The sequence below is a fragment of the Bos javanicus genome, chromosome 7 (genome assembly GCF_032452875.1).
Source record: "Bos javanicus breed banteng chromosome 7, ARS-OSU_banteng_1.0, whole genome shotgun sequence".
Classification (NCBI taxonomy): Eukaryota; Metazoa; Chordata; class Mammalia; order Artiodactyla; family Bovidae; genus Bos; species Bos javanicus.
The window spans coordinates 40,190,392-40,218,276 of record NC_083874.1 but is presented as its reverse complement, the minus strand read 5'-3'; the positions used below and the strand labels follow the sequence as shown (position 1 = coordinate 40,218,276).

Sequence of the window (27,885 nt, the reverse complement as noted above, 5' to 3'; positions counted from 1 at the left end):
GCAACCCACTCCAGTACTCGTGCCTGGAAAATTCCATGGACAGAGGAGCTGATAGGCTACAGTCCATAGGGCTGCAAAGAGTCAGACATGACTGAGCAATTTCACTTTCACTTTTGAAGATCGTATATCTTCAATCTTAGTGAGACTGAATTTATCAGTTTTTTCTTTTATCATTTAATACTTTTTGTGTCCTATCTAACAAATCTTTGTCTAGCCTATGGCCACAAATATTTTCCTACTGTGTTTTATAGTTCTGGGTTTTGCATTTAGGTCTTTGCTTCCTTTTTTTTTTTTCTCTCTCTCTTTTTTCCCCTCCAGCTGCAATGAGCAGCACGTGGGAATCTTAGCTCCCTGACCATGGATTGAGCCCCCCTGCCATGGAAGCATGGAGTTTTAACCACTAGACAGCAAGGGAAGTCCCTTTGGTTCCTTTTAAAATATTTTGTGTATGGTACGAGGCGTAGGGTTTGTTTTTTATTTTGGTTTGGTTTGGTTTTTTTATGTTGATATTTAGTTATCCCGATTTACTGAAAGATTTCCCTTTCTTCCATTGAATTGCCTTGGGACCTTTGTCATAAATTGATTGTCCACATATGTCTGGACATCTGGGCTCTATACAGTGCACTGATTTATGTTTTGATCCTTTATGTCAAGAACACTATAACATTATACTTTGTCCTTGCAGTTGGTAGTGAGTCCTCCAGGTTGACTTTTGTTTTACAGAGTTCTTTTGGCTACTCTTAAGTTCTTCAGTTCAGTTCAGTTCAGTTCAGTCGCTCAGTCGTGTCTTACTCTTTGCGACCCCATGAATCGCAGCACGCCAGGCTTTCCTGTCCATCACCAACTCCCAGAGTTCACTCAGACTCACGTCCATCCAGTCGGTGATGCCATCCAGCCGTCTCATCCTCTGTCGTCCCCTTCTCCTCCTGCCCCCAGTCCCTCCCAGCATCACAGTCTTTTCCAATGAGTCAACTCTTCGCATGAGGTGGCCAAAGTACTGGAGTTTCAGCTTTAGTATCATTCCTTCCAAAGAACACCCAGGGCTGATCTCCTTCAGAATGAACTGGTTGGATCTCCTTGCAGTCCAAGGGACTCTCAAGAGTCTTCCCCAACACCACAGTTCAAAAGCATCAATTCTTTGGCGCTCAGCTTTCTTCACAGTCCAACTCTCACATCCATACTTAAGTTCTTAGTATGTCATAAGTTTTTGAAGCAACACATCAACTTAAATAAATAAAGCCTCTTAGAATTTTTATATGAAATTTCACTGAATTTATAGATCATTGTGGGGCAATTGACATCTTAATAGCTTGAAGTCTTCCCATCTAGAAACATTTAAATCCTTCCATTTACTTAGTTCTTCAGTGTTTGGATAGGGTACATATTTAGTAAACATTTTCCTTAAGAATTTCATGATTTTTGATGCTATTGTAAGTGGTATGGTTTTTTAATATTTCGTCTTCCACTTGTTCATATATAGAAATAAAATTGATTTTTGAATATTGACTCTCTATCCAGCAACCTTGTTAATTTTACGTATTGGTATAGAAGCTCTTATGAAGATTCCAGGGGATTTCTGTGATTGGATTGTAGGACTTTTGACCTCTGGGGTCAGATGAAATTTATCACCTTTCTTTTTGAAACTTCATCAAAGAGAACATTGGTACTGGTATTTTATATACATTTTTTTCATGTACTAGTACAGGTGAATTTTTTTTTATATGTTTTAAAATATTTACTTGGTTCCCTCACCTTTTTTTACTATATTAGAAAGCTATACCAGTTGTGTTGTAAGGGCTCCATATACTTTAAATACTCTTTGCCTTTCATTAATGGTATATCTTTGTTCCCAGTTTGTCATTTGTCTTTTAATTTCATTCATGATGTTTCATTACTATGAATATTTATAATTTATGTGGAGTATCTGCCAATTACTTTTTCATATGGCCTCTCTATTTTTAGTGCTTGAAAGCTTTTTAGTTGGGGGATGGGCCTCAAGGCTTTTTTTTGTTTGTTTTTGTTTTTTGTAGTAATTATGATAAAAGACCAGAATCTAGTTTTATTTCTAAGTAGTTAGCCAGCTGTATCAGGCACATCAGATGAAAATCATATTCCCCCCCCCACCACTGATTAGGGTCCTGTTTTTACTTATAGATTTTTTTCCATAAGTAAAATTTATTAATTAAATTTTTACATATTACCAAATTTTGTTTCTGAACTTTTTCTTCTCTTCTGTGTTGCCCTGTTTTTGTTCCAAAGCCACATTTCTGATATTGAAGCTCTTTTCTAAAATGATCACCCTACTAACTTGTTAAACATTTTCTTGCAATTCTTTCTGTGTCACTAATATTACTGATTAATTACTCATACCACCATAAAGTGATTGAAGTATACTTAGAATTTTTCTAATTGAAATCGTATTATTATTTTTTATTTTATGATAGTTAAGTATAGCCACAGTTAATAACAAGCTGATTTTTCTTAAAAAAAGGAAGAGCAACTCATTAGATAAACAAGCATCTTCTCAACATTGCTAATTATTATTGTTGTTGTTTAGTCTCTAAGTTGTGTCTGACTCAATCCCACCAGGCTCCTCTGTCCAGGGATTTCCCAGGACAGAGGGCAAGAATACTGGAGTGGTTACCATTTCCTTCTCTAGGCATTCTCAACCCAGGGATCAAACTCATGTCTCCTGCATTGGCACATGGATTCTTTACCACTAAGCCACCAGGGAAGCCCTAAGCTAATTATTAGGGAACTGCAAATCAAAACTGCAGTGAGGTTACCACGTCACACTCGTCAGAAAGGTCATCATTAAAAAACCTACGAATAATACATGCTGGAGAGCGTGTAGAGAAAATGGAACCCTTCTACCCGGTTGGTGGGAATGCAAGCTTGTGCAGCCACTGTAAAAAGTAAGTGGGAAAAAATGTATGGAAACATATGGAGGGTCCTCAGAAAACTAAAAATAGAACTGCCATATGGTTCAGCAATTCCACTCCTGGAAATAAACCCATATAAAACTATAGTTCAAAAAGATAAATGCACCCCAATGTTCATAGCAGGACTATTCCCAATAGCCAAAACATGGAAACAGCCTAAATGTCCTTGGACAGATAAATGGATAAAGAAGATGTGGTGCATATATACAATGAAATACTACTCAGCCATAAAAAATAATGGAATATTGCCATTTGCAGCAACATAGATGCAACTAGAGATTACCATACTAAGTGAGTCAGAAAGAGAAAGACAAATACCATATGGTATTATATGTGGACTCTAAAACAATGGCACAAGTGAACTTATCTACAAAATATAGACTCACAGACAGAGAACAGACTTGTGGTTGGGGAAGGATGGAAGGGTTGAACTGAGATTTGGGATTGGTAGATTCAAACTCTTAAATTTAGAATGGATAAACAAGGTCCCACTGTATTGCACTGGGAACTATATTCAGTATCCTGTAATAAACCTTTATGGAAAAGTATGTGAAAAAAAGGAATGCACATTTGTGTATAACTGAGTCCGTATAGCAGGGACTGGCACAACATTGTAAATCAACTATACTTCAGTGAAAACTAGCATAAATGAATAAATGAGCCTCTTAAGACAAAACCCAATTGACCAGTAAATCCACAACAAGATGTTCATCGAGGTAAGGGGAGTTACACTGCCATGACTGCCTCATACCCACAGTGTTGCTAGAACCTTAGATTTTTCACAATACCCAATGTATTGGCAAAGGTGTATGGAAACAGGCATGCCACTGGGTTGCCAGTGGAAATGTCCTTTAGGTACTCTACCTGAAAACCAATGTGGAAATACTTAATATCAGTCAAAATGTGTGTTCCCATTGCTCCCTCTACACATATACTCTGGAGACACTCTTACACATGGATGAGGTGACAGATGAAAACTTACAGAGCAATGCTGTCATTTCATGCTGTATTCGTATGTAGTGGGAGTTCGAAAGACATGCACAGAATATTAAACACCAATTCCATAGCGAAGCCTCCTTCTGGGAAGGTTTAGTGGTGGGACCTTCAGTTTTACTTACATCTCTAATGATTTACTAGAAATAGAATTACTAGATCACAGGGTATCCTTCTGCTACACTCTCTCAAATGTTGTTCAAGTGTTCATTTTTCCTAATTGTGTATAAAGGCCTACTTTTCTACATCCTGAAGTACCTAGGGGAGAATCACACTTTTAATTTTTTCTAATCAATGGATTTTGGCCAAAAAAAAAAAACCCCCAAATTATAAATAAGTAATTGTAAGCATACACCTATGGTTATATGAGCATAAGACTGTTGAATTTTATTTATATTCAGATGATTGACATTTTAAGGCAATGCATGTTTAGAAAGACTTCTAGGGGCCAATTAGAAAGCTTTAACCCAGCAAATTCCTATCTTGACTTCTTGTCATAGTTATGTAATTCTTCATGATTTTTTTCCTTGAAAGTATAATGCTGTTTCATAATTCAGAAGATGCTTATTGAACCAGTGTTGTTTCTTGGGTGTTGTAGAACAGTTTCTTGCCCATGGCTCTGTTGACATTTTGGCTAGATAATTCTTTGTCGCGTTGGGCTGTCTTGGGCACCACTACCCAGGGATGTGTTAGGCAGCATCCTTGGCCTCCACCCCCTCAATACCAGTAGCACCCACCCCTCAGTGGTGATAAAAATGTCTCCAGACATTGCCAGATATCCTCTGAGCACAGAATCAGTCCTCCTTGGTTGAGAACCACTGTGCTAAAAAAAAAAAAAAAAATTGTACTGATGTCGGAGGATAACTTTTTAGTAGTAGGAGATTCACATTGATGCATGTTGGGAGAAACGTACTGTGGACAAAATGTTAATTTATTGACTCTAGCTGCAGAATTGTATATCCTTCATGTTTATTGTATTACTCTGTTTTCTCTATGCTTAATTTGAAAAAATTAAAAAGTATGTATGTGGCTGGGAGGAAGGGTCCTAAGATACTGGAGGAGATTCACTGAAAACTCTCCTGGGACTCCCCTGGTGGTCCAGTTTTTAAAACTCCATGCTTCTAATGCCAGATACATGGGTTCAACCCCTGTTCAGGCAATTAAAATCCCACATACCACATGGTCAGTAACAGAAAATTAACAAAAATTCTCCTTACCCAGCCATTCCCATGTCCCTTCCTCCTGGCCCCTGGCCCCAGGGCAACCATATGGCAATAACTGGTAATATTTTGAAGTCTTTTCCAATTAAGTGTATAAAGGGCTCTTTTTAAAAACCCCAAATAGAATTTTATTTTAAATGCTTTGTGATTAAAACCCTTTGCAGAAAATATGTGCACGTTAAGCCAATGTATAGTGACATGCTTAGTAGAAATGTACTTATGTATTTCTGTTCTGGAATTAGAAGGTGCAAACAGAAATCTCAACTAGACCAGTAATTGTCCATCTTTCACATTTTACATCTCCCAACTATTCTGTCAAATGATCGAGGTTCCAGATTACTACAAACTGAGTAATTTTTCAGTGACATTTACATTTGCCATTAATCTATTGTTATATCAGTATTTACAGGTAATTTGAGAACCTAACATCATGCTCTAACTGGCAAAGTATTGTAATTCCATATTGTAAAAGACTTATTTTTATGGTCTCTTGATATTATGTGGATGTGCCATCATGTCACAAATCAAAGTTAATTTTTGATACATTCCCATGGTTCATGACACAAAGTATAAGAAAAGTCTCAATATTACACTTATCTGGGAAGTCCTAGCTCACTGTGCAGAAGCAGCCAATGGTCAAGACTTCTAGGTGGGATCTAGACCATCTTTGCACGATGCTTTTTTCATATAACAATACACCTTGGAGGGCTTCCTACTCAGGACAAATAAGCTCTTATTTTTTTCTAATACTGGTGATTATGCTTTATAGGATATTCTGCAGCATACATAAACAGTCTTCTGTTGAGAATAAATTTAACAATCATCACCAGTGCTGCAGCAGAGGAGCTCATATAGACCTCTTGCTGCACATGTGTAGAATAAATTCTAGAACTGGGATCTCTGCATTACATTGATCATTTGAGCACATTCTGCATTTGCCTGCTTAGGGTTGTAGATATGCAGCCTCTCCAGCACTGTGTAGGAAGACCTGTCCTACACATCCTTGGCCACCCTGTGAGGTATCCACTGTTTGGATTCTGCCAAACCATATACATCTGAGGGTGGATCTCAGGCTAGAATTGGGGAGACTGTGAGCTCTGGAGCAGCCTCTCTGCTTTGTCTATCCCAGCTGTATGTGTTGCTAGGGGCTTTGCCTCAGACTCATCTTCCTTCCCACATCCCTCCCCTAGCTTGTGCCTGGATTGAGGTGTACTTGTTCTGTGGTTTCAGAACCGGGTTTCTCCTTTCAAGGATATGATCTTCTGCTTCTCAGAAGAGGACTGGTCCCTTCTAGACCCTGCCCAGACTGGCTTCTACGGAGAGTTCATCATTGGAGAAGACTGTGGGGTCTCACTGCCTCCAAGTAAGACTTAACTCAGCTCTCTCCTGAGACCAGGGACCTGGGGGTCCACATCTTACCTCACTGTCCACCCTAATGGGAGGCACCTGTGCACAGCGGTGCCAAGGCCACTCTGCAGATTAACCATTGCTTGGTGCTATCACATGAAAGTTAGGCTTGTTACCTGTTTTACGTACACAACCAAATATAACTTGTATCCCTTGCATTACTCTTCTTCTATCGTTCTTATTCTGACTCTTTTCATTGCTGGTTTTCTGATAGGCCTGAAAGAGTTATCCCAAGCCCACAACTTCCCCTTTAGTGTCCCCCTCCCCTGCCCTCTCCCTGCTTGCCCTGGTCCTTCCACGTTCCCTGCATGGCCCCTGTTGGTGTTCTTGGTGTGTTGTGTGTCCCTCCAACTTCTCTCTCCTCTACCTGTCTCAGAGTCACCACTGTCCTCCCACCCTGGTTTCCTGTGGGAGCAGAGGCCTGATAAATGCATATCCTTCCCTTTCTGTGAATAGATGATGCAGCTGCCCAGCTGGATCTCTCCCAGGGAGAAGAGAATGAGCCACGTGTTCCAGAGTTGCAGGACTTCCAGGGGAAGGACGTGTCCCAGGTCTCCTACTTGGGTGAGGAATGATACCAGAACTCAGTGGAATGGAAGGCTGCTGCTGGCCAGAGGCAGGCCTGCTCCTGCCACTCCCTGAGCCCTCTATCACCCCTGGACCATGTCTTGGTAGAATGAATCCTGCCCCATCCCTCATTCCTTATGGAAAGGATGTGGTATTTCAGTTTTCCCAGGTGTGGGGATTGCCCTCTTTCAACCAGGAACTAGGATATAATAGGAATATCTTTCTCCTCTGCTCTAAGTAACACCTGGCTTGTGGTAACAACGCAATGACCCCTTTAAAAGTGAGGTCAGATACTCTCCAAAAGTCAGGTAGGAGAAGAGGAGGGCATGCCACCTCTTAGCTGGGCACTGGACACAGTGCCTCTGGGTGCCTCACCTGTCTTCTTCCAGCCACATACTTCAGGAAGTGTAAGGAAACTGAGGCTTGGGGAGGTGCTGGGGTTTGGTTTACATGCCACAGCTCAGAAGCAGCATTTCCCACCCCTCTGCCCCTACCCCCAGCTTTCCATGTCACCAGAGCTTGTGTTTGTAGCCACTGTGCTTTAATGCCTTAAGATGCCTGCTTCTTCAGGGGAAAAGCTTTGTACCATGCCAGCAGTACCACCAGGCCTCCTTTCTCTTGGGACTTTGAGCTGGCACAGAGCAGACCAGTATTCCACTCGCCACCCCCACCTGGAACAAGCAGCCAGGGCCTCTGGTGTGCTCAGTTTCCCATCCCGTCTCTGCCCCAGCAGACTGTCCAGACCGTGTTTATGCAGGGTCTGCGTGGAGTACTGGAAATCCCACCATGGAAAGTGAAAATGACAGCGTGGGTGGCAGTTCCTTGTCCGCAGTCAAGTGGACGGGGCAGGACCCAGATCCACGTTCATGCTCTCTAGCTTCAAAACCCACGTTTATGGTGTTGGCCCATTTTGCCGGCAGATTCATTTGCTCATCAGACATTAATTTACTGAGAGACTGTCCTGAGAGAGAGCCCAGGCCTGCTCTTGGATCATAGCCTGACATCTCTTAAGATGCCTTTTCCAGGTAGTGCTGCAGCAGCAGGAAAAATGAATTTTTCATTTTCTTCTCTGGAAAGACTTTCCAAGTCTCCAGCCATTCCAGGTAGAAGAAAGAAGAAAGCGGGATGAGCTGCAGGTGCCAGAGTTCCAGACAAGCCAGCAGACAGTGCTCCCTCAAAGCACCTGCCCAGGTAAAGGAATTCTTAGGAGGGTGTGGGGGTGGGTGCACCTGTGTGTGATGTGTGGCTTGAGTGTGTATATATGTGTGTAGTATGTGGGTGCATGTAGCATGGTGGTATGATGTGTACATGTGCATCCGTGTATGTGTGTGCATGAATGTGGTAATGGCATGTATGCTGTGTGTATGTAGTATGTTTGGTGTATTGTGTGAGTGTGTACATGTGCAGGGTGTGTGGCATGTGTTGTATACATGTGAGCATGCCTGTGGGCATTTACGTATGTGGTACATGTATGTTTATATAATGTCTGCTGTGTTGTGTGTGTGAAATTGTGCATATGTGATATATGTGCATGCATGTGTTGTATATGTATATACATCTGTGCTGGTGGTGGTGGGGGTGATGTAGGTTCAGGAATTGAACTTTCTGAAATTTCTGCTGACAGTTCCTGAGAGTTCCTGAGGCTGCTTGCCCTAGCTTTGTTTTTCTAGGATCTTTTCCAGCTGACTCCCAATCTGAGGCCTTCCCCTCCATGCCTTTCTCTTGTGGGTTGGTTGAGGCAGGGTGCTGACATAGTGCTTTTGGACACATGGTCTGTGTATTTCTTCTCTGAGCATAAAGACCAGAGTCCCTGGGCAATGTTGCAATTAAAGAACAGGTTAGCAGAATGCTAAAAGGAGGACCACTGGAGAGTGTGCCCAGCAACATTTAGACTCCTGAGTCTCCAGTCCTTACTTAAATCCACTACAGTGACTCATGCACAATTTGATACCTTTTGGAGGCAAGATTTGTGTGATATTCTGGTATTTCCACCTAGTATCAGGCAGAGTTCACAGTCATTTGCATTCACCCCCTATCCTGTGTAGACTAAAGGGATTTTCTGTTTTTGTAAATCTACAGCAGATCTAGGTTGACAGTACTCCCTCCCCACAAACTTTGATGCCCTGGTTTTCTGAGGAGCCTGCTTCTGCGTGCCGAGGGTGATCGTCCCTGTGTGGCTTATTCCCAGTTCAGCTTGATTCTCAGGATGAAGTTTGAATCCTCTCTGCTTCTGCCTGCTCACAGGAAGTCTCAGCCCTGGCAGCATACTTACAGAATGTGGATTTTCATTACCACAGGGGAGTTTTTACTCTCCCATTGCTGAGCTCTGATACCAAATCTATTTTGAAATGGCAAGAAGCTAAGGGTTGCTATCTATCTAAGATCAGTGAGATGATAGATTGCAGAGAATAGGCATCGTTTTTATTTTGGTAGTTCTTCCCACACTTCCTCACAGCAGGTGAAGGGTCTGCATAGCCACATCCACGCTCAACAAAGGATCCTTCCAACCAGTTCCATTTGTGTCAGCCAACCACACATTATAATGCTACCACTGAGACTGAATATCTTGTTTATTGTGTTTTTTCTGTGAATTGCCTAGTGAATACTCTTTGGTCCTTTTCTTTTTTCTTCATTTTTGCCCTTCCCCCTTCACATTTGGTAAGCTCTGTGTCTTTATGTCCCAAGCACTGCACCAGTATAAGGTGTTTATGTGATTATATTCATGTATCTTTATGCACCTTCTGAGATAAATACCATCTTAGTCAGCACAGGCTACTAGATCAGAATACCAAAGAGATATGTTCTGTTAAACAGTATAAATATATTTCTCACAGTTCTGGAGATTGAGAAATCGGAGATCAGGTCAGCAGCAGATTCAGTGTGTGGTGAGGACTCTCTTCCTGGCTTTTAGTTGGCTTCCTTCTCCCTAATGTGCTCACATGACCTTTCCTTGGTACACAGAACTCTTGTCTCCTCTTCTTATAAAAGTACTAATCCTATCACAAAAGTCCCACCTTCAAAATCTCATATAAACCTAATTACCTTCCAAAGACCCCACTTTACATACCATCACATTGGGAATTAGTGCTTCAGCATAGAAATTTTGGAAAGACACAAATCCTTGGCCCATAGTAGCAGACTGAGGATCTGAACCCATGTGATTAGGCTCCAGACCCCATGCTCTTTATTCCATATCTGCTTGCCTTTTCCGTGAATTGCCTCCTAAGTGCATGCGTGCGTTCTCAGTCGCTTCAGTTATGTCCGACTCTTTGTGACACCATGGACTGTAGCTTTCCAGGCTCCTCTGCCCGTGGGATTCTCCAGGCAAGAATACTGGTGTGGGTTGTCATGCCCTCCTTTAGGGGATCATCCCAACCCAGGATGCATCTCCTGTGTCTCCTGCATTGCAGGTAGATTCTTTACTGCAGAGCCACTGGGGAAACCCTGTTCTAATTATTTGTACATAATTCTTACTACTTTTTAACTTTAAGTGTCTTTTAGCACATAATTTTTAAATTTTATTTATTTATTTATTTTTGACTGTACTGAGTCTTTATTGCTGCTTGCCAGTTTTCTCTCGTTACAGTGAGCAGGGGCTACTCATCATTGTGGTACATGGGCTTCTCATTGCGGTAGCCTTTCTTGTTGTGGAGCATGGGCTCTAGGCACTCAGGCTTCAGTAGCTGTGGCGCATGGGATTAGCTACCCTGTGACAACATGGCTCTTTCTAAAGAAGGGGTCAAACCTGTGTTCCCCACATTAGCAGGCGGATTCTTAGCCACTGGACTACCAGGGAAGTCTGCACAGAAATGTTCTTTTAAAAAACATTTTAAATATGTAAATACAATTATTCATCTCTTTCTTTGTGTATCTTGCTTAAGAAAGCCTCCCCATCCTAACGTTATAAGGATATATTTGTTACGGTGTCTTTATTTACTTATTTTTTTACATATAGCTTCCTATCCTCCTGCTTCTCTCCTTAGCACCTCCAGCTGACAGGGAATGATTTATTCCCAAGCCACAGCTTACCCTTCTTGAGGAGTTAGCCATCAACCTGGTCATGAGCTTTTTGTTCTTGAAAATACAAAGCAGCCTTTGTTCCTTGGCCTTGGAAGAGCATAGTCATAATCTTAGTACATACCCCTACCCCCATCCCCAGTTAAGCACAGTTCCCCTGAACCTTGGGCTATTTTACCTCTGTTTTAAATTTTTCTCCTGTAAGATAGAGATAATAGTCAAGTCTACCTTATGGGGTTATTGTTGAAGATTGATACAATACAAGTAAAAGCACTTATAACCAGTAACTTTTCCCTGTTTTCTCTACTGTTATCCTAACAGTTTAGCTTCTCTCTTGCCCTGCACCTTCCCCCAATCACCCATAATATTATCTCAGTGCTGAGCTGAGACATCCCTAATGTTACTTTTTCTCTGCAGTGTTATGGACACACCTCTGTAAGTCTCATCTCATCTACTAGAAATTCTTTACACTGTTGTGTCAATGGCACACAGCAACATTATTGTTGAATTATTTTCCCCTTTTTAGAAACTTTGCATCCATTTTTAGTCACTTCATCTGGTTTCAGGGGGCTGTCATCCCATATGTGGGCTTCCCAGGTGGCACTGGTGATAAGGAAACCATCTGCCAATGCAGGAGACCTAAGGCACACAGGTTCGATCCCTGGGTTTAGGAGATCCCCTGAAGGAGGACATGGCAACCCACTGCAGTATTCTTGCCTGAAAAATCACATGGACAGAGGAGCCTGGTGGGCTACAGTCCACAGTGTTGCAAAGAGTCAGACACTACTGAAGTGACTTAGCACATATGCATGAATCCCATATGTACTACATTAGTCTCCTAGGAATGATATAATGAAGTACTGCAGACTGGGAGGCTCAAACAACAGAAACTGATTTTCTCAACATTGTGGAGGTTTAGAAGATTGAGATCAAGTTTTCAGTAGAGAGGTTTCTCCTGCGGCCTCTCTTCTTGGCTTGCAGACAGCTGTCCTCTCTCTGCGTCTTCGCATGGTCATCTCTCTGCATGTCTATGTCCTAATCTCTTCTTCCAAGAGGTCTCTTGCATATTATCTCTTGAAAGATCTTATCTCCAACTATAGTCACTTGATTACTGGGGGTTAAGACTTCATCGTGTATTTTTAGGAGGGTGCAATTCAGCCTGTAATACTTCACCCTCTGTTCCCCCATAATCCATACTTGTTCCCGTTCACTCTCTGTTCTCCCATAATTCATACTTCTCATATATAAAATACATCCATTCTATCCCAACATCCCTTAATCTCTTCCAGCATCAGCTCTAAATCCATAACTTAATCTAAATATCATCTAAGAAGAAAGACTGATGGTTCCCAGGAAAGTCTGAATCCTAACAGGGCAAATTCCATTAGATGTTAGGGTTTGAGATTCATCTTTGGCTCAGTGCTTTGTCCATCCTATGTGCCTGTGGATGCAGTGGCAGCTCTGTCAACCTCTGAACTGCCTTTGGGGCTGTCTTCCTTTTCTTTCAAGGATAATCCATGTTTGCATCCAGATAGCTCTATTAGTTTATTTTAGAAGTTTGATAGAGGTAGTAGTGTTAGTTGCTCAGTCTTGTCCAACTCTTTGACATCATGGACTGCCTTTGACATCTGAAAGCCTTCCTTTAGTTCATCCTCTTTCCTTTTTATTCCAAGATGGATATTCTCAGAAACACTGTTGGTCGCCCATGAAATTTACAAGGATCCAGGCCATCGGACAAGAGGGTCCTCTACAGACCATTCCTGGATTATCTCATCTCCACTCTTGGCTTCTTAGATGGTCGATAGGATCCGTGGTTGTCCTGCCACATGCTTGGTATTCTCTCCAGAACATACTTTCTCATTTTTTGCAGAATAGATAGACTGAAAATTTTCTAAATCTTCAAGTCTTTCCTTCCTACTCCCCCATTTCACATTGTACCCAGTCCCCTCACACTTGTGCTCTGATGTATGGGTAAATACCCGCATAGACTCTTCCACTGCCCAGTGTCTCTCCTGCTTGCTATGGTATTGGGTGTTCCTGCTAGGTTCTGTCCAGTTTCACCTGCCCTCACTTCCCTAAGCTGCCACAACTCTCCTTCTTCTAGCAGTTAAGTCCAGAATAACCATATTCCTATTATTGTCTCAAAGGACCTGGCACCACTATCCCCCACCCCTGTTTTAGACCTGAGCCCCTCGTTTCACAAAAATGAGGAAACAACTGTAAGGAAAGCTGTGTAATGGTCTCTGGGCTGCAGGCAAGGACCTCATATCAGGGTCCCCACTGCCCACCCAGCTCCTCCCCACAGTACATCTTTCCAACATCACAGACTCAAGATCCATTGAGCCAGCTTTAGTTAGTTTATAAAGTCCAGTGCATCTTTATGCATTACCACTAGTGGCTGTTGGTTGGCCTCTGATATGATACAGAGAGGGAGAGATGACCTTGAGTAATCTGGAGCCTTTGAAAAGCCCTACCATCACAGCAGGGCTCAATATCACTAGCCCTGAGCCCTTAAGCATGTGACCTGAGTTTGCCTATGTTTATAATGGCAAGTAGTACATTATTGGCTTGTGTCCAGGATCAAATGGCCTTGTGCATGTCAGAAGTCTTGAACAGCCGCTAGGGAATTTAAGTGCCTAGGATATGGTAGCTGGCAGCCTCCTGTCACTGTTTATAGAATACAGGACCCTTCTCTGTCTTAAGGCTTTTAATGCACCCTGACAATTTTTCCCTTGTCTGATTAAGAAAGGTAGAGTTAAATAATGTGTAAATGGTCAAGGCTTATACAGATAGATACAGTCTTAGAGCTTGGAGGGATCTCAGTGGCTAGAAAAGAAACGAATAAAAGGACTGGATCTGGGGATTTAGGAGAAAAAGGTAGGGAAGTGAGAGAAGAAAGAGGTATGCAGAATGGGTTAGCAGTGTGGCCCATGCTAAGGGATTCCTTCTCACAAGGCATACCACAGAGATAGCTGCAGGGGAAGATTCCTTACAAAAATGTGGGTTTCTGGACCAACGCAGAACCTTCTTGGGTAGGGTTTGCAGGGGCTCGGATGTGGCCTGGGCAGCATCACTGATCACCATGTTGCTTTCTGGTAGTGGGAGGTGATGCACCATTCCCCGAGAATAGCCTGGATGAGGAGGTGACAATCGAGATTGTGCTGTCCAGCTCTGGAGATGAGGACTCCCAGCTTGGCCCCTACTGCACAGACGAGCCGCGGAGCCCCACAGAGAAGCAGCACAGCCTCCCCATCTCCCACCGGAGCGGCATTGAGACAGCGGGTGAGGTGCAGACCTCCTCTAAAAAGTCCTACGTGTGCCCTAACTGTGGCAAAATCTTCCGCTGGAGGGTCAACTTCATCCGACACCTGCGGAGCCGCAGGGAGCAGGAGAAGCCACACGAGTGCTCGGTGTGCGGGGAGCTGTTCAGTGACAGCGAGGACCTAGACGGGCACCTGGAGACCCACGAGGTCCAGAAACCTTTTAGGTGCGGTGCTTGTGGGAAGAGCTTCCGCCTCAACTCCCACCTGCTCTCACACAGGCGGATACACTTGCAGCCAGACGGACTAGAGTTAGTGAAGAAGAAAGAACAGGAGGCGTCAGGGACCACGGGTGGGGATTCTGACGACCTGCTGACAAAGGGCAAGGCCAAGCTGCGCTGCCAGTGCTGTGATTGCGGGAAGGTGTTCCAGCGGCCTGAGCACCTGGCCCGGCACCGCAGTAACATTCACATGGACAAGTCCCAGCCCTTTCAGTGCAGGTACTGCGTCAAAAGCTTTTCCCAGAACTCTGACCTCCTCCGCCACCAGCGCCTGCACATGAAGCGCCGGTCCAAGCAGGCTCTGAACTCCTACTGAGTCGGGGGCTTAGCACACATTTTTGCGTGCAGCTCCAGCGTGGGTAGAGTGTATCCCACTTGTGCTTGGTACTGACTGGTTTCAGACTCCCCCAGGACAGAGACCACGTCCTCCTGACCTTTAACTCTCAGGTAGAAACGAGATAGGGGCCAGTTAAGTATTTGCTCTGTCTCTGCTGTGCCGAAAACCAGGAGAGTGTGTCAGCACCAGCTTTGACTTGCCCGGTGTTTCGGGTCTAAGAGAACCCTGTTCAGTGCTTCCCACCTGGTGAAGGGACTGGGGTACCCCCTACCACAGGAAACCTTTGAGGGGTCTGTCCCTTGCCAGCTTGCAGTGTACTCCCTTCCTGCCCTGTCTGAATTCCTACCCCATCCTGACGTCTGGAGGTAATTTCTTCCTACCTGACAGCAGGAAGCTGCAGGTGGGGTGATAGGTTAGGAGGAAGACAGTAAGGTGGGGCTGGACCTGTTGGCACAAGGGCAGCAGGGCCAAGCACACCAAGCCATGTCACGTCATCAGAAGTCTGTGTCCCAGGCACCATCTGGTCCATAAGAACACCTCAGAATGATCAGATGGCCCTTCCAGGCTCAGAAGCCTTTGTGGGGGACTTTATAGCTTGCCAAAGGGAAGTCTTTCTTTTATGGTGGTGACTGGTTATTGGGAATTGTGAGCTCATTCATGGCAAAGCCCACGTTAAAGCCCACATTTTAATTTGTTTGTTGGCACACACTACAAAGAAAGTGTCCTTTCTTTGTACCTTGAAGGTCCTTGGTATACTCGGTTGTGGGATAGAAGTGACAGCACCATCATTTGAAAGGCGCTTAACTTTCCCTTCCCCATTGTGTCATGTCTAGGAAAGGAGAGCTCACTCAGGTCCCATAAAGGAGAGCTCAGGTCCCATGAATGAGAAGTTCTTGTGTCTGGATGAGCTGAGCAGGAGAAACATAACTTTTGGTGAAGTCATTCTATATATATATTAACTTCGTGTGCCAGTTGTATTAATTCCTTAAGGCTGCTGTAACAAAGTACCAAAAGCTGGGTGGCTCAGAACAACAGAAATTCATCATTTCAGTTCTGGAGGCCTGGAGTCCAAGATCAAGGTGTCAGCAAGGTTGGATTCTTGTAAAGGAAGGATCTGTTCCTTGCCTCTCCTTTAGCTTCAGTGATTGCTGAAAATTGTTGATGTTCCTTGTCTTGTTGAAGCATCACCCCATCTTTTCTGTCTTTACATGGTGTTCCTGTGTATGTGTCTGTCTCCAAATTTCCCCTTTTTGTAAAGATACCAGTCATATGGAGTAGGGCCTGCCCTACTGATTGCAGACTGTTCCCATCTTAATTATATCTGCAATGACCCTATTTCCAAATAAGTTCACATTCTGAGGTACTGGGGTTAGGACTTCAATATGAATTTGGGGGATGGGAAGACAATTTAACCCACAATACTAGATAATCCTGAGGTTCTGCTGATATTTCTCATTCTCAAATGAATTAGTACAAAGTTGATTTAGCTTACTCTGAGTTCCATTGGAAGCAGAACTCAGATTCAAGATTCTGTTCCCAGAGTTGGGAATCCTCTGCAGGATAGCCTTTAAAGTTCGTAGCCTGGGGTTCTGGACTGGGAGTGACACTGGTAGTGAAGCCTCAAGCTATGAAAACCATCGTCTTGATCCTGAAAGACTGGCCAGGTTGGCTCAGCTCAGTGATGAAAAAGCATGGAAGCTGTGGTGTATCGATGGCTGAGTCAGAAAGCCAGCCACCAGGCCTGTGTTTTATATTTATATGTCAGGTCCCATTAGCAGGCAGTAAGGCTGGGCAAATGAATGCAAGACCCTTTGCTCTTTGTCACTTCATTACCACATCAAGAGATAACAAAGCCAATGGAATAGTAACAGTTTTACAGTTATGAGTTCTGTGCCTGTGTAGATGCATCTATATACCCAGGAACAGTAAATACAATAAAATAATTGGGTTATACCCTGAACAAGAAATAAACTATTGGGGCTCTTTGTTTTCTAAATAGTTTCCCTCTTGGGTTGACCTTGCCAGAAAAGGGGAAAATATGTATCTTGAAGGACAAGGGAAGAGAAAATTTCAAATAGAGGCCAGATTCTGTGTACATTTGCCCTACCCACCTATGCACTCTTGCCCAACAGTCCCATTAAGGGAGGAAGTTATGAACTCACCCACTTTAGATATTTGTATAAAAGAAGAAAACTGGTCTATTTAGTATATTTTATCTGTAAAATCAGATCATAAGTAAGAAAGACAAAAGGGGGTGTAACAGAATTGAAACCCATGGGGAGGCTATATATCTTATCAGTACCCACCAGATATTGTGAGGGAGTATCAAATTCACTGACTCAGACCTGACCAGGGTACCTAGCTAATCAGAAGTTCACCTTCCCCCTGGATTCAGAAGCCCCTCTGGATGGTGCAGCTCAAATCCTAGGTTCTTCCCATGCAGAGGAACCATTGGGTTCTGGAAAAAGCTTCTCCAGAAGATAGAACCGACTCACTTCATCCTTCCTCCCCTCCCTTCCTGGGTGGCTGGGCAGACAGATGAACTGTGTGTGTACCTTCCCGTGGATGTGCAGACCCCACATCCAAAAAGTATCTGTCCTCCCCCTTCCTCTGATCCCTTGGCATTGTTCCCATAAATTCACAGGTGCAAAATAAAAATTTGACTTGCTGAATTAATATTCGTGTTTGACTTTTCAATTAAAACAGTATGAGTAGCACAGCTGAGAGAGCTCATCAGTTGGCCTGACAAAGAGAACTTGAGGGCTCCCTGGTGTCTCAGTGGTAGAGTCCGCCTGCCAATGCAGGAGTCTCGGGTTCAGTCTCTGATCTGGATGATCCCACATGCCACAGCGCAACTAAGCCTGTGCACCACAACCACTGAGCCTGTGCTCTGGAGCCCGTGCTCCACAGTAAGAGAAGCCACCGTAATGAGAACCCTGAGCGCCACAACTAGAGAGCAGTCCCTGCTCGCCACAGCTAGAGAAGGCCTATACAAAGCAAGGAAAACCAGCACAGTGAAATAAATATAAGTTTTAGAAAAGAACTTGAAGTGGGAGGATGCTGAAAATAGCCCTTCTGGATGTCAGACATCACCTTATAAAACTTTTAGGCCTCAGATAGGTAGTCCTGGTCACCTGATCTGATTACCTCTCTTTTTAGAAGAGAGAGGAAGTAATGACTTACTTTTTTTAATGTTTTGTTTATATATTTGACTGTACCAGGTCTTAGTTGTGGTACGTGGGGTTTTTCTGGCATGCAGGATCTTTAGTTGCTACATGTAAACTCTTAGTTGTGGCATGTGGGATCAAACCTGGGCCATGGAATCTTAGCCATTGGACCACTAGGGAAATCCCAGTAACCAGGAACAGGATTAGGATACACTCCTGATCGCACCATAGCTGTTAGCTGTTTCACCCAACTTCAGCCATTTTCATACAACCTCTCCTAACCTCTTGCCCCAGCTGGGAAAAACCAAGATTAAGCCAATGGTGGAAAGGTCCCTTGCTAATAAGTTGTCAACTACAAATTGGCACTTGCCAAGAGCATTGCCAGTGACTGAACAAGGGGATCTGCCTTTGCGGACATTGAACCCTGTGCCGCTGCAGCTGTTGACCTTCAACACCCCGAGGGAGTTCAGGATGGAATGGAGGCACTTTGTGCTCCAGGGAATCTCGTGGAACCAGGTCTTCAGATAGTTTTTCAGGAACTGATTTCATGATCCCAACCCTTGCATCTATTCATATCTTGAAAAGCACTAAATCACTAAATGATGCCATCAGCTCCTCATGACTGGCAGAAAGACTTTCATAAAGTGAATATTTCATTGTATTGAACTCCCCTTTCACCAAAATCTTATGTATTGCCGTTCCCCCACCGCCTCTTTGGAGCAGTCTCAGAGCTGTCTGAGGTGCTGTCCTCCAGGTTGCAGTCCTCATTTTGCCCTGAAATAAAACTTATCTCAAAACTCTCAAGTTGTGCGTCTTTTTTAATCAACAAAATCATGATACAAGTGGAAGAGAAGGCACAAGTCTGTGCCAACCTTAGACTTAGAGATTGGTCCTGGTTGCTTTTCTGCCATGGGATAGTTTCCATCCTCTACCAAAAGCAGAATTTTGATCAGGCACAAACACTTCTGCTTGCAGTGTAATACAGGGAATTTGATGACATTTATGTCACCTCCCCCTCCCACACACACCCCTTTCCACCAAACAAGCCCAGGTGTTTTTCTGTTAGCAACAGAAGTTAATGCTGTTTTATCTTATAAGTAATAGTCAATGCCCACCAGTGCTCCAATGCAAACAAGTCTACAGATTAGGTAACATGTGAACCTGTGCTTGACCAGGAAATGAACATCAGGATGAAGTTTGGATGACAGGCTCTCCTGCTGCCTCATCCCACATCTAAGGCATCCAGCATCTGCTGGCTAGTTATTAAGGGCCATAAGTTCATCAAGTACAAAGCCCTGGGTTCCATCCAAACCTGCTTTGACCATCCCATACAGACTGGGAATTTTATCCTCTCTCTAAATCATAGTCAACAACCAAGGTACCATGATTAATGTGCATATCATCACCAAGGTACATTGCAGTGTTATCAATTCCCCATTTAAAAAAAAAAAAAAATGCAGACGAAATGGAAGACCAGATTCATATATAAGTGGGAAGGGCCAGGCTTCCCTTTTGTATCTAGGCTATAGCCAAGGATATTGAAACGGGAATCTGAGTTCTTGTTCGCAGAGTTAAAGAAAGAACTTCACAAACACGCAAACACTCAGGGTAGCAAGCAGACAGAATTTATTTCAGAGAGAAGACAAGTACAAAACTCTCAGCGTAGATATTGATAGGGGATGAAGTGTCCCCTGAAAGCGTTGTCTGTAGTAGTTTATATTCTTACTAGTATTGATCTATACGTTTCTGGTTGGCTCTACCCTTAGCATATGTCATTTTTAACCAATCAACTTAAAGGTCACAATTTTTATTGTAGCATTCCTGAGTTATCTTTTGATCCTCAAGTTTTAAGTTGTCTTAGACATTTAGTTGCCAACCATGACCCTTTTATATGACCTCCAGCCATTTTACAATGGACCGGATGTATGTGCTAAAAATTAATGATCACCAGTTGTTTTTCCCTCAGGCATATGGAACAGAAGTTAATTACCTTTCCTGGATCTGAGTGCTGATAATTTATCAGACCCAGAACACATTTCTCTGAGAGCCAGGAATTTGGGACAAAGGATATAATTTTAGGTTAATGGAGTGGGATGTTTATTGAAATAGGCTGAGGTCTCAGAGTTCCTACACTAACTGCCTAACAATTTCTACCTCGGTGTTACAGCCAGGTTGGTAACCTTCACAAGTCAAAGGACTGTACTCTTAGCATGTAAGTAAATGGCATCACCTTTTCCATCACTCATTAAAAAAAAAAAAAAATTTTGATACAGTTGTGTCTATACTAGCCTATTATATACAAGTCTTGCTACATCTTGTCAAAATATAAAGGAGCCAGGATACCTGCCCTGAAAATGAAAAAGTGCAGATTTAATAGCTGGGGTAAATTGATCCTATCCAAATCAAGCTGCATCCCCTTTGAAGGTGTCTGGGTGCTCAGAAGAGATGGGAGCCTGCTTCTAGTCCATCAAAGGTAAATTCAAAACGAGATTTCTACACATTTTTAAGTGTTTTCCCTGAGTATTTTTGAGGAAGAAGATCTGGGTGGAAAAGTATGTAAACTCATATGGGAATCACACCAACGGTTTTCATCTTCAGCAAACTTTAAGCTGTCAGGTTGCAGATAGGGGGAGTGGGGTGTGGGGTGTGGGTTTGCTGAGTGGCTGAACCAAATTTATCTTGAACTCCCTTTTTTGCCACGCATGTTTTTCTAGAATGGCTTGCCTAATCTCAAGATGATATGGGAGTCATGATCTGAAAACGTAACTAGCAACTTCCTTTAACCATCTGCTCAAGAAGCCAAAAATCTAACCAGATGTGAACTCACCAAATTTATAGATGCAGAACCAGGTGTTCCAGCAAAGATGGCTACTGAAACGGGCCCCAGCATCCTTAAAGCTTTCTCTCATGCCTTTGGAGAGTTTCATGTGGTTACCTTTGATGACAGACAACACATAACTTTGGCTTGGGCACACTCTGTCCTTTGAGAAAGTGCTAGGCAGGTGGGCAGTATTTGGGTTTAGAGAGGGTGGCATAGATCCACACTGTAGTTGGGAAGGAGATTGCTCAATGCTTTCTCCACTGCTAATCACCAAGAGCAGAAATCTCATTGAGTTTATCTGTCTACATTGTCAGCTCAGTATCTGATACAGAGTGGGATATTGATAATGTGCAGTGTGCACCTTGTCACTTTTGGCCTCCCAAGAGAGAATGGACTCCTGTTGGACTCCTGAAAACCAGCTTGGGTCCAGATGCTGCGAAGAGCCTGCTGCTATCCTGACACCACTGCTCTAACACCAACTGGGTGGGTGTCCACTGTGGATAGGGAATATTGCCTATCATTCCGTAAACAAGGATCAAGCTATCAGCCACTGTAGCCCTACCATCCCCACCCCCTACTCTCCTGACTGTGTGTCCTGAGGGGAATTCATGAGACAGAAAACCAGGAAGCATTGTGTGCTTTGCATCAGTTAAGTTCAGTTCAGTCACTCAGTTGTGTCTGACTCTTCCCGACCCCATGAATCACAGCATGCCAGGCCTCCCTGTCCATCACCAACTCACTCAGACTCATGTCCATCGAGTCAGTGATGCCATCCAGCCATCTCATCCTCTGTTGTCCCCTTCTCCTCTTGCCCCCAATCCCTCCCATCATCAGAGTCTTTTCCAATGAGTCAACTCTTTGCATGAGGTGGCCAAAGTACTGGAGTTGCAGCTTTAGCATCATTCCTTCCAAAGAAATCCCAGGGCTGATCTCCTTCAGGATGGACTGGTTGGATCTCCTTGCAGTCCAAGGGACTCTCAAGAGTCTTCTCCAACACCACAGTTCAAAAGCATCAATTCTTTGGCGCTCAGCTTTCTTCACAGTCCAACTCTTACATCCATACATGACCACTGGAAAAACCATAGCCTTGACTAGACGAACCTTTGTTGGCAAAGTAATGTTTCTGCTTTTGAATATGCTATCTACGTTGGTCATAACTTTTCTTCCAAGGAGTAAGCGTCTTTTAATTTCATGGCTGCAGTCACCATCTGCAGTGATTTTGGATCCCAAAACAATAAAGTCTGACACTGTTTCCACTGTTTCCCCATCTATTTCCCATGAAGTGATGGGACCAGATGCCATGATCTTCGTTTTCTGAATGTTGAGTTTTAAGCCAACTTTTTCACTCTCCTCTTTCACCTTCATCAAGAGGCTTTTTAGTTCCTCTTCACTTTCTGCCATAAGGGTGGTGTCATCTGCATATCTGAGATTATTGATATTTCTCCTGGCAATCTTGATTCCAGCTTGTGTTTCTTCCAGCCCAGCATTTCTCATGATGTACTCTGCATAGAAGTTAAATAAGCAGGGTGACAATGTACAGCCTTGATGTACTCCTTTTCCTATTTGGAACCAGTCTGTTGTTCCATGTCCAGTTCTAACTGTTGCTTCCTGACCTGCATACAGATTTCTCAAGAGGCAGGTCAGGTGGTCTGGTATTCCCATCTCTTTCAGAATTTTCCACAGTTTATTGTGATCCATACAGTCAAAGGCTTTGGCATAGTCAATAAAGCAGAAATAAACATTTTTCTGGAACTCTCTTGCTTTTTGATGATCCAGCAGATGTTGGCAATTTGGTCTCTGGTTCCTCTGCCTTTTCTAAAACCAGCTTGAACATCTGGAAGTTCACGGTTCACGTATTGCTGAAGCCTGGCTTGGAGAATTTTGAGCATTACTTTACTAGCGTGTGAGATGAATACAATTGTGTGGTATTTTGAGCATTCTTTGGCATTGCCTTTCTTTGGGATTGGAATGAAAACTGACCTTTTCTGAAAGGTCACATCCTAAAAGATGATGCTGTGAAAGTGCTTCACTTAATACACTAGCACATTTGGAAAGCTCAGCAGTGGCCACAGGACAGAAAAAGGTCAGTTTTCATTCCAATCTCTAAGAAACGCAATACCAAAGAATGCTCAAACTACCACACAACTGCATTCATCTCACACGGTAGTAAAGTAATGCTCAAAATTCTCCAAGCCAGGCTTCAACAGTATGTGAACCGTGAAATTCCAGATGTTCAAGCTGGATTTAGAAAAGGCAGAGGAACCAGAGGTCAAATTGCAAGTATCTGCTGGATCATCGAAAAAGCAAGAGAGTTCCAGAAAAATATCTACTTCTGCTTTATTGACTATGCCAAAGCCTTTGACTGTGTGGATCACAATAAACTGTGGAAAATTCTGAAAGAGATGGGAATACCAGACTACCTGATCTGCCTCTTGAGAAATCTTTATGCAGGTCAGGAAACAATAGTTAGAACTGGACATGGAACAACAGACTGGTTCCAAATAGGAAAAGGAGTACATCGAGGCTGTATATTGTCACCCTGCTTATATAACCTATATGCAGAGTACATCATGAGAAATGCTGGGCTGGAGGAAGCACAAGCTGGAATCAAGTTTGCTGGGAAAAATATTAATAATCTCAGATATGCAGATGACACCACCCTTATGGCAGAAAGTAAAGAAGAACTAAAGAACCTCTTGATGAAAGTGAAAGAGGAGAGTGAAAAAGTTGGCTTAAAACTCAACATTCAGAAAACAAAGATCATGGCATCTGGTCCCATCACTTCATGGGAAATAGATGGAGAAACAGTGGAAACAGTAACATTTTATTTGGGGGGGCTCCAAAATCATTGCAGATGGTGACTGTATCCATGAAATAAAAAGATGCTTACTCCTTGGAAGAAAAGTTATGAGCAAGCTAGACATCAGATTAAAAAGCAGAGACATTACTTTGCCAACAAATGTCCATCTAGTCAAGATTATGGTTTTTCCAGTAGTCATGTATGGATGTGAGAGTTGGACTATAAAGAAAGCTGAGCACTGAAGAACTGATGCTTTTGAACCGTGGTGTTGGAGAAGACTCTTAAGAGTCCTTTGTATTGCAAGGAGGTCCAACCAGTCCATCCTAAAGATCAGTCCTAAATATTCACTGGAAAGACTGATGTTGAAGCTGAAACTCTAATACTTTGGCCACCTGATGCAAAGAACTGACTCATTTGAAAAGACCCTGATGCTGGGAAAGATTGAAGGCGAGAGGACAAGGCCACGACAGAGGATGAGATGGTTGGATGACATCATCGCCTCGACAGACACGAGTTTGAGTAAACTCCGGGTGTTGGTGATGGACAAGGAGGCTTAATGTGCTGCAGTGCATGGGGTTGCAAAGAGTCAGATGCGACTGAGCGACTGAACTGAACTGAACTGAGGCTTCATTCAGCCTCCTTACCTTCCCTGAGTTCAAAAGGGCAGATCCAAGCATTTGCTAATCTGGAAAAGGAGGGAATGCAGAAACAAGGGAGGAGTGGTCAAGAAACAACAGTGCAGCCTTGGGACATTGTCTTGGTTCCCCCTCAAGAAATATAATAACAATTTCTTTAAGTTCTGCTGGAACTAAAGCCCTACCCTGCTGGAAGATGGTAACTTCCTGCTGAGTAAAAGATCTCTGGAGCACTGCCCTGTTATCTCACTATCAACCAATCAGAAGAAAGTCACACATCACCTCACATTGTGCCTATAAAAATTTTCCTTCCTAAACCATAGGGGAATTCAACGTTTTTAAGCCTGGGCCACCTATTCTCTTTGCCTGGCCCTTTAGTAAATCTTTCTTTGCTCCAAACTTTAATGTTTATTTTTATTTGGCCTCACTGCATCAGGCACATAAACTTTCAGTTCAGTTCAGTCACTCAGTCGTGTCCAACTCTTTGTGACCCCTGGACTGCAGCCAGGCTTCCCTATCACCAACTCGTGGAGCTTGCTCAAACTCATGTCCACCGAGTTGGTGATGCCATCCAACCATTTCATCCTCTGTCATCCCATTCTCCCCTTGCCTTCAATCTTTCCCAGCATCAGGGTTTTTTCCAATGAGTCAGTTCTTTCCATCAGGTGGCCAAAGTATTGAAAGGTTGTTGTTGAATCACGCGAAGACACCAGGATTCTTGGCCCCCGGAGGAGAAGAATTCAATCCGGGGCCAGAGACGAGGCTTGATCACTCAGAGCTTTTGTGTAATAGAGTTTTATTAAAGTATAAAGGAGATAGAGAAAGCTTCTGACATAGGCATCAGAAGGGGGCAGAAAGAATACCCGCTTGCTAGTGTTAACACTGAGGTTATATAATCCAAAGAATGTCTGGAGGTTGTAAAGACCTCATCAGACCTACTCCCATAATTTACATTTTAAGATAACACTGTCCTCAGGCAAGATACACCCTTGTAAAGACCAGGTCTACTCCCATAATTTACATTTTAAGATAACAGAAGGTTGAATCCAAAGACTGTCCTTAGGCAGGATACATTATTGTTATATAATCCTAAGGAATGTGGAGAAAGAAAAAAGTTTGTCCTTTCTTCCTCCTTGAGAATTCCAGACCCTTCTCTCCTTGGGGACCCCTAGACTCCCTATCAACCTGCCTAGGAAATAACTCTCATTCCCCCCTTTTCTTTTAGGAGAATTATGTTGCCTAGGGAAAAGGGGCATCGTTCTCGGTCCATAACTACTTCCGAGCTGACAAGGGGCGTTGTCCCTAAATTGGTGAGGCAACATATTCTCCTAATCCTCATATTGAGGATATCTGATCCAGGGGCCCCAAAGAGTAGTTGGAGGAAGCTACAGCAGTAGCAGGAATTTGAGCAACCATTTGTAACTTAAAAGCTTTCATGTGGCTAGAAACAAATCCAGTTATACAGTTACAGATGCAGGGTGCAGACAGCAAGAACAAAACAATCAGAATCAAAATTAAAAGTCACATTGTGTCCACAGTTAAAGTGCAACGTGTTGCATCTGTCCATTTTATGGTTGGTAGATGTCATCAGATGAAGAAGAGGCATTGCATGTGATTGTTGTCGAAGGTATTCACAGACTTGGAGAAAGTCTTTTCCTTGAAGTGGAGATGTCTACCTCTGGAAGCCTTCCACTGATGAAGAGGGGAGTGCTCCACAGACCCAGCAGTTAGACCGATTGTGGAATGCAGCATAGGAGTGAGCCCAGGACAGGAAGGCATTGTCTTGAGGCTCAAACAGCAGACTCAGGATTTTTGGAGTCAGCAGAAGTAGACTCACATAGATTATCAGGCTCATCTGCTGCCCTTTGCTTAACTCTAGAGCTCGGGTCAGAGCCACAAGCTCCACTAACTGAGCACTGGTTCCTTGGGAGAGAGATTTTGCTTCCAAAACCTGTTCAGCAGTCACCACGGCGTAACCTGCTTTACGGTTTCCATCCTGAACAAAAGAACTGCCATCTGTAAATATTTCCATGTCAGGATTGTCTAATGGGGTATCTTTTAGATCCTCCCAAGCTGCATAGTTTAAAGTTAGGAATTGAGAACAATCGTGATCAGGTGTTTCATTTTCCTTCTCTGGAAGGAAAGTGGCAGGATTTAAATTTCCACAAACTTTAAGCTTAGTTACTGGTCCTTCTAACAACAATGACTGATACTTAAGAAGCCTACTGTCTGTCATCCAAATATTAACCTTAGAATTTAAGATTCCACTCACATCGTGAGAAGTCAGTACAGTAAGGTTTCGTCCATTAATTATTTTTAAAGCTTCAGGTGCTAATAAAGCCGCTGCCCCAATTACTCTTAGGCAGTGGGGCCATCCACGTGAAACTACATCTAATTCTCTGCTTAGATAAGCAATAGGTTGCTGGTGAGGCCCTCGGGGTTATGTCAAAACTCCCAATGCCACACCTTTTCTTTCAGTGACAAACAAATTAAATTCTGACCCTGTGGGCAAGCTCAGAGCTGGAGCTTGCAGGAGAGCAGTCTGAAGAACCTTAAAAGCCTTTTGAGTTTCTGGAGACCAAACAAGTTTGTCGGTTTGGGCCTGCTGAGTTTCAGCTAAAAGTTTATATAAAGGCCGGGCAAGTTCCCCGTAACCCGGAATCCAAATGCGACAGTGACCTGTGATTCCCCAAAATCCTCTCAATTGTCTTAAAGTCATAGGTAGGGGGTGATTTAGTATAGGTTTAATTCTCTCAGGGCCTATGGCCCTAGTCCCTTCTGATATGATTAGGCCCAGATATCTAACCGATTGTTGACAAAGCTGAGCCTTTTCTCTTGATGTCTTGTAACCACAGCCTGACAGAAAGTTTAAGAAATCTTCTGAGGCTTGCGAATAAGCTTCCTCTGTCTCAGCACAGAGCAAAATATCATCTACATATTGTAACACCACCGCTTCAGAACTATTAAAGTTTTGTAGATCCCGTGACAAACTTTGTCCAAATAAGTGAGGACTGTCATGAAATCCCTGGGGCAAAACTGTCCAGGTTAACTGAGAAGCTGGCTGCGTAGGGTCTTCAAAGGCAAATAGAAATTGACTTTCTTCCACCAAAGGCACTGAATAGAAGGCATCCTTTAAATCAATTACTGAGAAATATTTGGCCCGTTCAGGAATTTCAGACAATAGAGTATAAGGATTAGGCACCACGGGGTGTAAAGGAACTACAGCCTCATTTATTATTCGTAAATCTTGAACTAGTCTCCATTTACCATTCAATTTCTTTATACCCAAAATAGGAGTGTTTCGAGGACTGTTACAGGGAATTAATAGTCCCTGCTCCTTTAAATTTTCGATGATGGGTTTTAACCCTTCCTTAACTTCAGGTTTCAGTGGATACTGCTTCTTATGTGGAAGTACGTGTGGGTCTTTGAGCTTAACAA

At 43.2% G+C, this 27,885-nt stretch overlaps 1 protein-coding gene across 2 annotated transcripts in view; it reads left to right on the top strand.

Moving 5' to 3' along the window:
- ZNF496 (zinc finger protein 496) overlaps positions 1-17,700 on the top strand; it is a 45,999-nt gene extending 28,299 nt beyond the window's left edge. The window contains exons 6-9 of one of the 2 annotated variants that reach the window (XM_061423162.1): positions 6,407-6,518; positions 7,019-7,126; positions 8,207-8,320; positions 14,246-17,700. In XM_061423162.1, the coding sequence (XP_061279146.1) occupies positions 6,407-6,518; positions 7,019-7,126; positions 8,207-8,320; positions 14,246-15,003 (1,092 nt within the window). In that variant the 3' untranslated portion in view covers positions 15,004-17,700. Of the gene's footprint in view, positions 1-6,385; positions 6,519-7,018; positions 7,127-8,206; positions 8,321-14,245 lie in introns of both variants that reach the window. The other variant, XM_061423161.1, reaches the window with a different exon arrangement.
- Positions 17,701-27,885: the final 10,185 nt, after the last annotated feature.